The sequence below is a fragment of the Gadus macrocephalus genome, chromosome 20 (genome assembly GCF_031168955.1).
Source record: "Gadus macrocephalus chromosome 20, ASM3116895v1".
NCBI classification, from domain to species: Eukaryota; Metazoa; Chordata; class Actinopteri; order Gadiformes; family Gadidae; genus Gadus; species Gadus macrocephalus.
Genome location: NC_082401.1, coordinates 7,742,503 through 7,756,125, shown reverse-complemented (window position 1 = coordinate 7,756,125; position 13,623 = coordinate 7,742,503). Strand labels below are relative to the sequence as shown.

At 38.9% G+C, this 13,623-nt stretch overlaps 2 protein-coding genes across 5 annotated transcripts in view; both read left to right on the top strand.

Moving 5' to 3' along the window:
• tfpia (tissue factor pathway inhibitor a) overlaps positions 1-6,735 on the top strand; it is a 45,955-nt gene extending 39,220 nt beyond the window's left edge. Inside the window, exons 4-7 of one of the 4 annotated variants that reach the window (XM_060039769.1) lie at positions 897-980; positions 1,328-1,378; positions 5,057-5,242; positions 6,053-6,735. In XM_060039769.1, the coding sequence (XP_059895752.1) occupies positions 897-980; positions 1,328-1,378; positions 5,057-5,242; positions 6,053-6,114 (383 nt within the window). In that variant the 3' untranslated portion in view covers positions 6,115-6,735. Of the gene's footprint in view, positions 1-896; positions 981-1,324; positions 1,379-5,053; positions 5,243-6,052 lie in introns of all 4 variants that reach the window. The other 3 variants (XM_060039768.1, XM_060039767.1, XM_060039766.1) reach the window with 3 other exon arrangements.
• A 1,334-nt stretch (positions 6,736-8,069) lies between these two features.
• LOC132449015 (calcitonin gene-related peptide type 1 receptor-like) overlaps positions 8,070-13,623 on the top strand; it is a 31,561-nt gene continuing 26,007 nt past the window's right edge. Inside the window, 1 exon segment of the mRNA XM_060040596.1 lies at positions 8,070-8,185. The gene's annotated coding sequence lies outside the window, so the exon portion shown is untranslated.

Below are 13,623 nucleotides of genomic sequence, written 5' to 3'. Positions count from 1 at the left end.
GTTAGTTGAAGACATTGTTGACATCGTTTTGAGCTCTGATGCTGAAAATGGTTATTGGTGCGCAATGTGAGCCGTTAATGACCGAGGAAGTAATTAAACCGGCTTCGAAACGAGAAGTCATTATTTTTGGTCTAGCGAACACGTAATGCTGAATTAATAAAGCGTTGTGGAGCTCCTATAAGTAGATGACCTGCGGTAACCTGCTCTGGATTAAAATGGGAAATTCGAGAACTACGAAATGTGAAAAATTCAAAGCAGTGTTACCTCATGAATTAACTTTTGATGGATTTTTTTCATGCCAACCATGAAATCACGTTCTGGCCTGATTCAGCATTTAAATAGTTTTCAGGCGCCCAAAAAAACACATTTCATCATGCCAGACTTTGACATGACTTTCTGAAGTCATTAACATATTGAAGTTGTCGACGGAAAAAAAAAGCCATTCAAATGTGACCAAATCTTGCCTACATCCTATACTATGTGAATGTATGACACACTTACGATTTTGATCAATGTAGACATTAGATGTAAGGAGTGTAAAGGCAATAATTTAAGATTAATGAATCTGTCCTGTTTAATTTGTAGATTTTTTCAAGGATGTACACAGTTTCCACTCTCGTAACATGGTGGTAAGAAATAACAGAGTTAATATAATGTACAAAGAATATTTAAGGTAAAACGGATATAATTTTCCGTTACTGGAGTTGATTCCACCAACTTAACTTGCACACAAACTGTGTCAAGAAAATATAAGAATAGAAAATGTGCATAGAAAAAATATTATGAACAGTTTTTTTCTGTAGTCCATATGGTTGCTAATGGCATAACCATTGAACCAATTAGCTATATATGCTATATATTAAAATTAACATACTGTCTTGTTTTATTATTAACAGCAAAAGCGACCAAAGAACCAGTAGCAGCCGTTCGTGATCTAGAACCTACCAACTCATCGGAAATACAGCCTCTGATTATCAAGGGTAGGCTTTTGGAATTATATGATCAATATAAGCCAATCCACCAAGGGACATGCTCCTGCTGACTTTCTGACCCAGAAAGATGGTCTTACTGCTATGGTAACTGTATCATGCTCAGAGATACTGTGTTTAAGAAATTCAGTTGATCAAACTTAAATTAATAGTAATGAACAGCTTCTAAGTGAAATGGCTTTAGTGTATTTACAAAATGGAGGCTTGTTTTTTGAAAGTACTGGGAAACAGAATCAAAGTAGGCATGATTTAGATATACTGTGTTAATAAAGAACAATCAACTTGTATTTCAATTAATAACACCTCTTTATTTTTATTTTTTGGGTGGATTTCAGAAGAAGTAGTTATCCAACTGGCATCCATCCCGGACATCTCTGTGAGGCAGCCTGGTAAGACAATGAACTCGCCGTCAATTCTTTGTTTCTGTACTTAGTCCAACTTCTAAATAGGTTCAACTTCTTAAATTGTCATTTGTACTACAAAATGAATAGAAATATGGTTGCATGAAAGGGGAGTGGAGCAGGGGCCCCAGAACTTGGCAGGCCAGGGGAAAATGGCATCAATCATTCTCGTCCACTCTGAGACTCTAAATATCATGTCCACAGCACCCCCTCAAGTAATCGTCACTTCAATGTTGAGTCTCTCTACAGTCTCTACTCTAAACATGCTTTTAGTAGTCTCATACCTTATCTCGCCGCCTACCACATGTCTAGAGATTTCCTAGGAAATGAATCCTGAATGGGAACAAGGCGCTACTAAACTATCTACCATAGTGAAAGTAAGGGAATATATAGCAAATCACTTTGCGACATGGAGAGAGCTTTTGGATGTCCCTAGCAACGTTACATTATTTGATTCAGATTCTGATGTGTTGTGAACCTTGGAGATTGTCCTCATCTTTAGTTATGCGATGCTTTTTGAGGCAGACTTGTGAGTATAAGCTGACCGAGGCAACAGCAAAACGGTAGACGACGAGAAGTCATATTAGAGTGCAACTCTCCTCGCATGTAGGCTTAGCCATTAACACAATATATGCACAGCAGATGCTGACCCAGAGGTTGGGCCTTATGGTTAAGGTACAGGTATTTGAACAACTATAGTCTTACTGTCTAGAGTTACATGCTACTGTTTATGTAGCCTACTCTTTAACCAAATTAAATGTTATTTTTATTTTTTCTTATCTGCTTTCTTATACTCTCTTATTCTCTGTCTCGAATCCTAACCTTGATCAATGGCCTCATGAATATCAATGCTTACAGAATTTAGATTACTTGTTGAGAAATATGGCGAGCCCATGGTCAATGGAGGAAACAATTAGAATCAATTGATGACGGCGAAACATATAGCCTCAGATTAAAACTCTTAGAATGCCTTTGCCATGGTCACTTTAAAAGATGGACCACTTGTGTATGAAGAGAATTGCAGGAAGTGGTCTATTCTAAATGCAGTCATTTACTAACACACATGGTCTAGCTTACTTTTTTACCAAAAATCCGAAATGTTGGCATTTCATTTCTTGCTCATCTAAAATTATTTTCGATGGTCTGTGTCCCGGAATAATAAATATGAATGCATACGAAGTTCAAATGACAATGAATGACACGTTTATTTAGCATTACTTTGCGAATTAAACTTTGGAGAGAATTGAGTATCAGTGATATCTATTACTCAATGCCAAGTTGAGAGGCTGCAATTCTGAAATGATTTGGTGCCCCTGGCTAGGAGTGTTTGACTCACAGTCGAAAGCTTTAGGCATTTCCCAAGATGCCCTAACCCCTAACTGCTCCTTAATGATCTGTTTCTGGATCTGACCAAAGAAGGACATACAGACAGAAGGCAGACAGCATAGAGACAGTTGGTTTTAACGTGTGAATTCTCTGTCATCCACTGGCTTGGCATAAGTTACCAGAGCATTTCCTGCGTGGGAGATGGGAAGAGGTCAAAGGGCAGTTGCATGTGTTTTACTTGTGCTCTACTTCCCTGGTAGCTCATCCACTGCTCTCTCTCTCTCTCTCTCTCTCTCTCTCTCTCTCTCTCTCTCTCTCTCTCTCTCTCTCTCTCTCTCTCTCTCTCTCTCTCTCTCTCTCTCTCTCTCTCTCTCTCTCTCTCTCTCTCTCTCTCTCTCTCTCTCTCTCTCTCTCTCTCTCTCTCTAGCTCTAGCTCTAGCTCTATGTTATCAGATATCAGAGTGTGTGAGATAGCATTGAGGTTTATCTCTGTGGGCCATCTTTCTCTCTCTCATTTCAATTACTGTATTTTCCGAACATCGTTGACAGGGAGAGGTGGCCAAGAGGTCTCATGTGGCATTTTATCATTTGTTTTTGTATTGAAGTACTGTCATGCATTTTCAATTACATATATAATGATGAAATGATGGATGTCTGTAAAAAGAGAATAAGATACAATCCTCACATGTTTGGTGTCGATGTGATTGCTTGGGAATTTTTGAGTGCAGTTGTGTATACTTTCTGAATATAATTCTTATCAATATTGGGCACTCAATATTGGGTTAAATCCTTCCTCCCTAGAACTGATTAAATAAGTCCAGCAAGAATTATCTACTGCAGAAAATAAATGATATGCAATTCATCAACCTGCATACCTTTTTTTCCCCTTCCTGTTTGTATGCTGTAGATAACTATATACAATATTATTATCTCGACACTGACATCTTGTGGTCTTTCTCACTCACTGCATATGTCCATACGTCAATGCAAGCTGACGTTGCACATGAAAACTAGCCTAACAGTTCTCTTAAGAGAGTTAAATAATCCAAATAAAACCCAAACAAAGTCATTAGTTTAGTCTTGGGGGGGGGAAACTGCAGATTAATCATTACTGTGCCATGAATAAGGGGAATGCCTTATGATTCTGCAAATTTGTTTGGTATCATGAGCACATCGTTAATATATTGCCACTTGAAGCTTTAAAACTTGGCTGGTGAACCGACTCTTAATTCCCATATTCAATTCATTTCAAGGACCGTGTGGCCAAAGGGACAGATTTTATAAATAAGTTGGATTGAAATAGAGTCATTTATTTCCCCTTGGTATGGCTACAGGCCTTACGGGAATATGAATATTCATGCATGTTGCTATACTAGGCTGGTTGGAATAAATTAAACCTCTTGTAACACTACTGTCATTTTTTAAATGTGTCAACGTAAATCTATGTTTAATGTCCTATGAATATTTGGCACATAGACATAGCAAAAATACTAGAGCTGTCAAGCGATTAAAATATTTAATCGTGATTAATCGCATTAATGTCATAGTTAACTCACGATTAATCGCAAATTCTTTTTCTATGCTAAATATCCCTTGATTTTTTTGTCCCATAATTCTTCTCATTTTAATTCTCTTATCAACATGGTGAAGTGCATCGGCTTGTCTTGTGCAAATGATTTTTTTTTTATAACAACATTGGCATATACTGATCAAATCAGGACGATACAAAAAAAGAGCCTATAGTGCAATTAAACGACTGCTTTGAACAAATGTCATTTGAACATAGCAGTCAGGCTACTGCTTCAGGCTACTAACCCTTTTTTTTTTTTTTTTGTAAATAAAATATTTCCGTTAATCGCGCGATATTTCTTTAACGCCATTAAAATTGGTTTGCGTTAACGCCGTTAATAACGCGTTTAACTGACAGCTCTAAAAAATACTATAACATATAGTAATAAACCCCCCTAACCTAGGGAACAGACAATGAGATAATGTGTCGTTGCTAGTTGACAGAAGACGGTGCAATAGATGGGCAGCCATACAGAAAAACAGGACATATAATAGGTCAAAATGATGACATGTATCATAAGATAACACACAGATTATAATCACCTGGCTAGGTTGAATCAAATTATTACATATATAATTTGATAGCCCTTCTGAGTCCTATATTATAGCTTATCTGACTGCATCCCATCGATTTGTTTATAAAAAACATGCGACTCCAATAATGATTCTATGCTACGATTTTTGTCAGCCTAAAGTGGTTTTGAATACCATAAATAGTTACGTAAGTAAAACGTACATTGTACATTGTTTGTTTTTCTCTTTCTCTAGCAGTTTTCAGCACCCCAAGCTTCTGCCTGCTGGCCATAGAAGAGGGGCCCTGCCATGCTACCAAACGGCGCTTTGCCTACAACCCCCTGACCCAGAAGTGCAGCATCTTCCCCTATGGAGGCTGTGAGGGAAACAAGAACAACTTTGTGTACAAGAGGCAGTGCATGAAGATCTGCATGAACGTCCATCGTAAGTGTTACACAGCGCTGTATTTAGTAGTGGACAAGGTTTATTGGATTATATATATTTTTATTTGTTTGCAAATCTTTAATATACATTAACCATAAATGATCCAATATATTTTTATGGTGGAAGATGTGGAAGAATCAGACATATCTTCTCGTTACTGACCCCTTTGGATGGTAAGAGAACTGCAGCCTGCTTAAGCTCACGCATGGAGAGCACTGGAGTTGCTCTTACAATCCTAATTAAACTAATAGTTATAATCGTTATAATCGTGAATGACAAAATGAAAAAAAGTTAAAATAGACATTATGAGAGTCTTCAGTTGATATAATGCACACACAATTTACAAATTAAAGAGCTATGAAAGAACATAAATTGTTGCTATTATCCGTGCTTATAGACGTCACTTCCATTTTCCTGGCAAATCCAGACTGGTTCAAATATAATATAAATCAGCCAGAGGCTCTATGCAAGGTAGAGTTTCAGATGACCGCCTTTTCATATTTGGCAAGTAAAAGCGATGTATGCATGATATATTTATATTCTATCTTCTTTTTTAATCAAACACTAATTAGACAGGCCTACCGGTAATTTACCTATGGCACACATTGGCTACAGTTATCTGTCTCTGCCCACATGTTACTACATCTTCTCTCCAGATTAATCTACATTGATGTGATGTGCTGCCCTTAGATGGCACTGTTAGCAGTTGTGAGAACGTACGATCTGCTTGATATAAAGTTTTCATTTACTTTATACTGAAGACAATTAATTGCTAACATTTTCACGGGTTGTGTTATGTTTGTTTTGCAGATCGGTCGGGGATGATCAGAATAAAGAGGAAAAACATTGTGATCCAGCCTGCTCTTGGTTAAATCCACTTTTATTGATGCCCTTTTTATATTGGTCTTAGACTTATTGTTTTGCAGCCTGACCTGCATAAAAACGTAAAATTAATTAGTCCAATACAACAATACAATACAACAAAGTCCAATACAAACTCCAATGTGTCACCCACACCTAACATTCATGATACTGCAAATGCAAGGGGATTTCATCAGTAGGCCACAGAATCGATCACCATTGTGTTACCTCATTCTACAATAGAAAGAGACATAACAGACATTAACTAGCTTGAAAATCTCCAAAATTACCACTTCACGCCTTCACACCTCTCGGTTACCTTCTATTCCTTCAAGCCATTTTAATTGTCCGACTCTATTTACTCCTGTACACTCACGTGTCCCCGGATATTACCAATTACTGACGTTGACATATATATGAATGTACTTTTTGACATTTTCTTGACAAGAGATTTTGATGTGTAGTGGATACATCTTGATGTGATATATTATTGTTATTTAGTGTTTGTAGATCCTATTGTCCACTCTTTGTGTTTGCTTTTAGTGAACAACTATGATATTTTACTGTTTACTTCCATTCGATAATAATACTTTTTACTGATTTTGACAATAAAACAAATATGTTTTTGCTAATGTCTGTTCCACAGTTACGGTCTCTCAATGGGCTTTTGTCAATGTCTTTCAGCAATTTGGGATCAACCAGGGATTATGATGATAGTGGTGTATATTAAAGGGTAATTCCGGTGTAAAATGGATTTGGGATATGTTGATATGATAATGAGTTGAAACGTTAGTTTTGGAGCACAAAAACAGCATATAGACGCTTTCCTCAGTTGGCTGTTTTTAGCCGATTCTATCAAACGCTATAAACTTGGAACGATGGGGGCACTGGTTATGGTAAAAACTAAATCGCTATTTTAAACCACTTAAAAGGCTAAAAGTAGCCCGACACTTCTTTGGTAGTATAATAAGGGTCTTTCATATAAAACGAGGCAATGAGAACTTTGTAAGTGTACAGATTGTTTATTAAAAAGGACATTTTATACACACCATACCATCGGTAGATCACTGCCATTTTGTTTTTAAGACTCAATAGGTAGATTGGCAAACACAGAGCTTGCGTGTTGCTGACGGATGTCACAATCTCTGTGTTCGGCAATCTACCTTTTATGCTCTGATGTGTTCACATTAGACTCGAGCAAAAACATTATTATGTTCAATTTAAATTTTGTTTGAGATTTTTCTTTATTCTTCATGATGTGTTAATTAAGTCCATACATTATTGTTTTTATAGTTGCTTTTAAAAGCTGGTACACAACTATACATTGAACCTTTTATAAATTAAATTTGTTGATTAGTTTACCAAATATCCAAACTTAACATTTTTGAAATTGTGTAGTCCATACACAATGTATCTTTATAAACATAACCTGTCAACATGTTTGTTTCTTTGTTTCTTTAATCTGAGATAAATGCTCAGTACACTCTGTCCATTATTAAAAATTTAATTTCTTAATAAAATCCATCAAATCATATCAACATACTTTAAAAAGTAAATATTTGTTTCAGGGCCTGAATGTAATATTCAAACATAAACAGAGGAGGGCAGTGTTGCAAACAAGTAATAGTTTGTGCACGTTAGTTGATGACGTTTGTGTGCGTGTTTGTGCGTGTGTGTGCACGTGCGTTGATGTTTGCTTAGGGGGCCTGTTAAATGCAGCGTTTTCATATAAAATAAAAACATAGACAGGTATGATTATGATTGATGATTATGAATCAGCAATGATCATGTTAAATCATTAGCCTACATATGAATGATTATTATTAATAGTAATTGCAATAATTACAATATATATTATACCGATCCACTTCAGCGAGGATTCTATATTATGAACATAATAGATTATCTTTTCAACGGATGGTCAATATTATTTCTTGGGATGGGGGGGGGGGGGGGTGAGGGGGGTTGGTCCTCCTTCTCTCTCACCCCAGCTCCTCGGTGCGCGCAGAGAGCCGACGCTTGTTTGATTCCCTTCCAACCTTTCCCGACCACACGATCACATTGGCTGGCCATATCACTCAGGTAAGGGGCACTGCATGTATACGTTTAGTATATGACATTATGATGGGAACGTACGTGCGTGTTAATGGGGCCAGATGTGAAATAAAAAGGAAATTGGGAAATTAGGAAATTGGGTTCAAATAATTCCACCGCGAATAACTTGTGGATCGTATTCAGGTGTGGTGCCTGGAGAAGTAGGTAGGCCTATAGGATAAAAGCCCTGTGTCAATAACAGTGATATTTAAGACTACTCGTGCATATTTAGTTCACCTAAAAATGGGCCAGTAGTATTTGTACATTGTCACTTAACTTCTGCTGCTTGACTTCAGAGAGTAGGAATCATTTTGAAATTACATTAGCCTCAGACGAGGGGCGGATGTTGCAATCAATACCGACCCACACATTAGGGTGAGACTACTACAAAACAGCGATTTTATTCCATTGGCAACAATTTGTAAAGTGAAACATATCCGGGTTAATTACGTTTTTATTCGGCTATTATTTAGGGCAGGGTGCTTTGCAATTCGGCTGTTTTGTTGAAATATTCGCCAAACGAGGGCTCTCTAGGGAGTAGTGCTGCTGCTGCCCGACCGTCTCCTTGGCAGATGTAGGCTACATTGCTAGACAGGTGGGAGTCCTACAGGTTATCACACCTTTAGTTCCCCATGTCAGATCGCTGTTATTTGTAGCGTCAATATCTGTCAAATATGTATATTAATATATTCTAACTTAAAAAATGATACACTTTCCACCTTGATATGTGTTATTGTTTTAGCAGTACCAGCATGCTGCTCAGGGCCGGCCCTATACACCTGGGGGTCCTAAGCAGGATAATTTTGGGGCCCTGCTCTGCGGTTGATGGAGTAGTTTTGCAACTGTATGCATTCATAACCCTTTTGGTTTTTAAGTTGTACTTTTAAATCAATGCATCTGCAATAGCTTTTGTATTGCATCTGCAATACATTTAAAAATAATTTTAAATGTATTTATTAAGAAACATGCATGTAAACTAAAGTCCTTGACCAACTGCAGTTGTTACAAATGAACTAAAAGAGCCATCTTTGACTGTCTCAACTTAAAAAAGTACTACTACTTTCTAGTTGTTTTTTTAAGACAGTCAAAGATGGCTCTTTTAGTTAATTTGTGCATTAGAGTATAACAACAAAGGGAGAGACGTCGGACAACCCAACGCAGTCTATTCATAATATTGTAATGACCACGGAAGAGGCAGTGAATGAAGTATTGAATAGACGGAGATTTATTAGATAGGCCTACCTAATAAACACACAAGACCGGAAACGGCCTCGAAGAGAGCTCCCAGCCCTACGGCCATCCGGAGGCTCACACAGCTTTTGGCCATGATATTATATATACAATTATATTATATTAATTCGCCCGATTCGCGTCTCTACTTGACGCGTGAACGCACAGTAAAACCGAAAAAAACGTGTCTTTGGCGATCCCGAGATCGCGTTGTCTGAAATCGTGATTTCGATCAGAAAACGATAAATCGTTCAGCCCTAATCTGCAAACACCGTACAGCAAACACATTTTCTTTACACAGACATCGTGTACATGCCCATAACTTTTAGGATTGATGAGTATTTGATCGTGAGAAAACATTGTTTTACCGCAAGTGAGTGTTAAAAAGAATGAATGAATGCGGGTGCGCGTGTGTGTATGTGTATAACACACGCGTGCGCGGGTGCACGTGTGTGCGTCCATCTGTTTAAACACACGCAAACTAAACACGTAACGCATAATACAGTCCATGGCAATGTATATTGACGGGGGGACCCATCCATATTAGGAACACAAGCCGTTAACGATAATGCATACAATACTGAAAAGAAACGATGTTTATAATGTATTGCGTTGCGTATATCATTAAATATCATTAAATAGAACCACATTAAATAGGACTCAGTATTTGAAGTTGTGGAAGAAAACCTTATTCTATGTGTGAATTAGGCCATATTATGTGGCCATAAACTGAGCCATTTGAAGTTTGAAATTCATGTGCGTCTGTCTCATCGGAGACTGCAGACGCGCTGTCAAAATATCAACTCGTCAGATTCAAATGCGCTCGTGGCTCTTAAAGGGGATGGGAGCTGGCACTCTCATTGGTTTATTGCACGTTAAGCCCAAACCACACCTACGGGTAATTAGGCTACTTCAGACCAACCCTTTTTAGATTTGCGCCAGGAGCAAGAGTCATTTTTCGCGCCAGTAAACTAGCGACATCGACGCAGATCCGCCCACAAAGCTACTTGCGCTTGGCGCTTCTCACTTACGTTTCAGACCGTTAAAATAGGGCCCTTAGTATTAAAGGTCTCATATCATGAAAATCTCACTTTATGAGGTTTTCTAACATAATTATGAGTTCCCGTAGCCTGCTAATGGTGCCCCAGTGGCTAAAACTTGCGTTTGGTGTAAAACGAGCACTAGGTGTTCTGCTTGCCTTTGAAAAAAAGGGAGGCTCAATTTGGAATGTGGTCCCATATGTCGTCATAAAGGATCTAAGCTCCTCCCCTTTCTCTGCCTTGCCCTCCTAGAGAATTTGGCCCGCCAATGAGACATGACCATGTGAGCCCCACATGTGTGTGTGTGTGTGTGATCACACACACTGTAACGCAAGTGTTAACTCTTTATGGTTGCTTGAAGTAGGGTAAAACAACAATGTTTTCCGAGGCTAACTTATAGCTAGAGAAGTAGCATAAGATGAGGGAGCACCTTGCATTCCGATTGTGTGTGTAACTGTTACGGAGCGTGCAGCTGGTAACCATGACGACATCAGATAAGACAAGACGTACAAGCATTGGCATGTTTTGCTCCACGTCCTCCTCTCTGTATTTGAAAAACTGCCAGATCACTGATCCCTTATAGTTATTTTAGGAGCCGGCAGTTCGTCCGTTTCATTTGTCGATTGAATTGGCTTAGGATACACTGTATGCTACACTGAGCCGGCCGGCGGCGGAAACCTTAAAAAACTTAAAAAACTTAGAAAATGAGTTCCCTCCCTTCCGCACATAGATGTCGGGTGGGATTGGTTGGTGAGTGTGTGACGCGAGTGTTTTTTCACCCCTCACTCACGTAACTGCGTTAGGGAGAGTGAGAAAGCCACTGGAGAATGTGAGGCAAGTGTCGGCTGCCACTTAAAAAAACGTAAAACCACTCGATACTTACGATATAATAATTGTATGTATCTCACACAGCTATTTCAGAGATATATCGAATATATTCGATATATCGCACAGCCCTACCCTGAAGTACATGAACTGTGACATGCTGCCTGCCGCCGGTTGCTGCGAGGCACCACCGCCACAAAGCACCACCGCCCGGCAGCGGGCAGCAGGCAGCACGCCGTTCTGTCTACTTCAGATTGATGTGGAAGTGGAAGAACCAGAGACGTCTGAGAAACCGACGCAGTCGTTTCATAATATCGTCTGGCGGCGCACACAGCTTTTGGCCATGATAATATGTATTATATGTAGAGCTGTCAAGCGATTAAAATATTTAATCGTGATTAATCGCATTAATGTCATAGTTAACTCACGATTAATCGCAAATTATTTTTCTATGCTAAATATCCCTTGATTTTTTTGTCCCATAATTCTTCTCATTTTAATTCTCTCATCAACATGGTGAAGTGCATCGGCTTGTCTTGTGCAAATTATTTTTTATTGATAACAACATTGGCATATACTGATCAAAACAGGACGATACAAAAAAAGAGCCTATAGTGCAATTAAACGACTGCTTTGAACAAATGTCATTTGAACATAGCAGTCAGGCTACTGCTTCTTTGTTTTGAGCCAAAGAAAAATATTTGCGTTAATCGCGCGATAATTGTTTTAACGCCGTTAAAATTGGTTTGCGTTAACGCCGTTAATAACGCGTTTAACTGACAGCTCTAATTATATGTTATAGATATATATGCATTGTATGATATTATATAGATATAGAGCTCCAGGACTGTAACGCAAGTGTTGTACACTTCCTTGTTATTTGGATAACCGAACTGCTGTTGATGTTATGGTGCATAACACGTCAGACTCTCGTCTCTGGTATTTCCACAACGAGACTTTGAATTGGAGGAAAGGAACTTTGGCTTTGACTCCCTGAAGTACATGAACCAAGACATGGAGGAGAAAGGGATTGTTGGCCGCGAATGTCTCCCGCTTGAGCCCCGCTTCCCGCTGCCGAGGGACCACCGCCTCGGCGCTGCAGGAGGTGATGGTGCCTAAGCGCTGATCGCTGACGAGGCGGTGGTCCCTCGGCAGCGAGGCTCCGGCGGGAGACAATCGCGGTCAACAATCGCGCGCAACAATCCCTTTCTCCTCCATCTTGTGGTTCATTCTACTTCAGACTGATGTGGACGTGGTAGAACCAGAGACGTCGGAGAACCCGACGTGGTCGTTTGAGATTCATAATATCTTCTGGAGGCTCACACAGCTTTTGCCCGTGATAATATGATATAGACATCTATGTATAATATGATATTATTTAGATTAAGAACTCCAGGGCTCCCATGTGTTCTAGAATATTTACAGAGCACGGCTAAAGGCTGTGTGCGCCTCGCCATTGCGATGCATCCACTGTAAACAGAGCGCATGGTGCCGTGGCTGCAGGCTGCTCAGCGCCACACCCCCACCCTCCTCCTTGACCCGCCTCTCTCCTCCTCATTTGCATTACAGCTACAGACACCGAAACGGCGCATTTGGGGAAAGCTCAATGTGCAACTGGCTTGTAGTGGCTATAATTCTGCACCATGGCTGAATTTCGGGAACATCTTCAAATACTGTGTTTGGGGCCTACTAATATCTATATTAAAACATCCATAAAGTAGCATGCCATGGGACCTTTAAAACATCTTCAATAAAGTTGCTGGAGTCTTGACCCTTTGAACTGCTTTTTCCTTTCACATTTAAAAGAGGTGAAAGTTTAAATTAGTATTTTGTATTTGTGTTTGTATTTTGTATTGATTTTTTAGAAGACATCAAGATAATAATAAATTCCACAACACAAACACTGCAACACTATTATAAGTTCAATGAGCCAAAAGTGCAAAAAGCCTGTATTACACATTCAAAAGCCCAAAAAATCAACAAAACAATTTACAACAAAGAAAATGCTATGAATAATGAATAAATGAATAATATGTAAGCAAATAATATAAATAAAAAATAGATTAAAAAGAAAACAAAAAAACACAATCTAACAGCCTAAAAAATCTACAGCTTTCATTTCACCCAGATCCCCTTTCAATCCAAAGGTAGCGAGCTTCGTTTAGCTTCATCATGTACTGCATCGTCATCATTGCGGTTGCCAGTTTGGGATCAGTCAAACCAGCACCTGCACTGAATCAAATATCATGTTCCTTTCTTAATGCCCTCTAAGCAACTCCGAGCATTACATTAACAGCATGTGTAGGTCAGTCAGAATCAGGTCATTTTAGG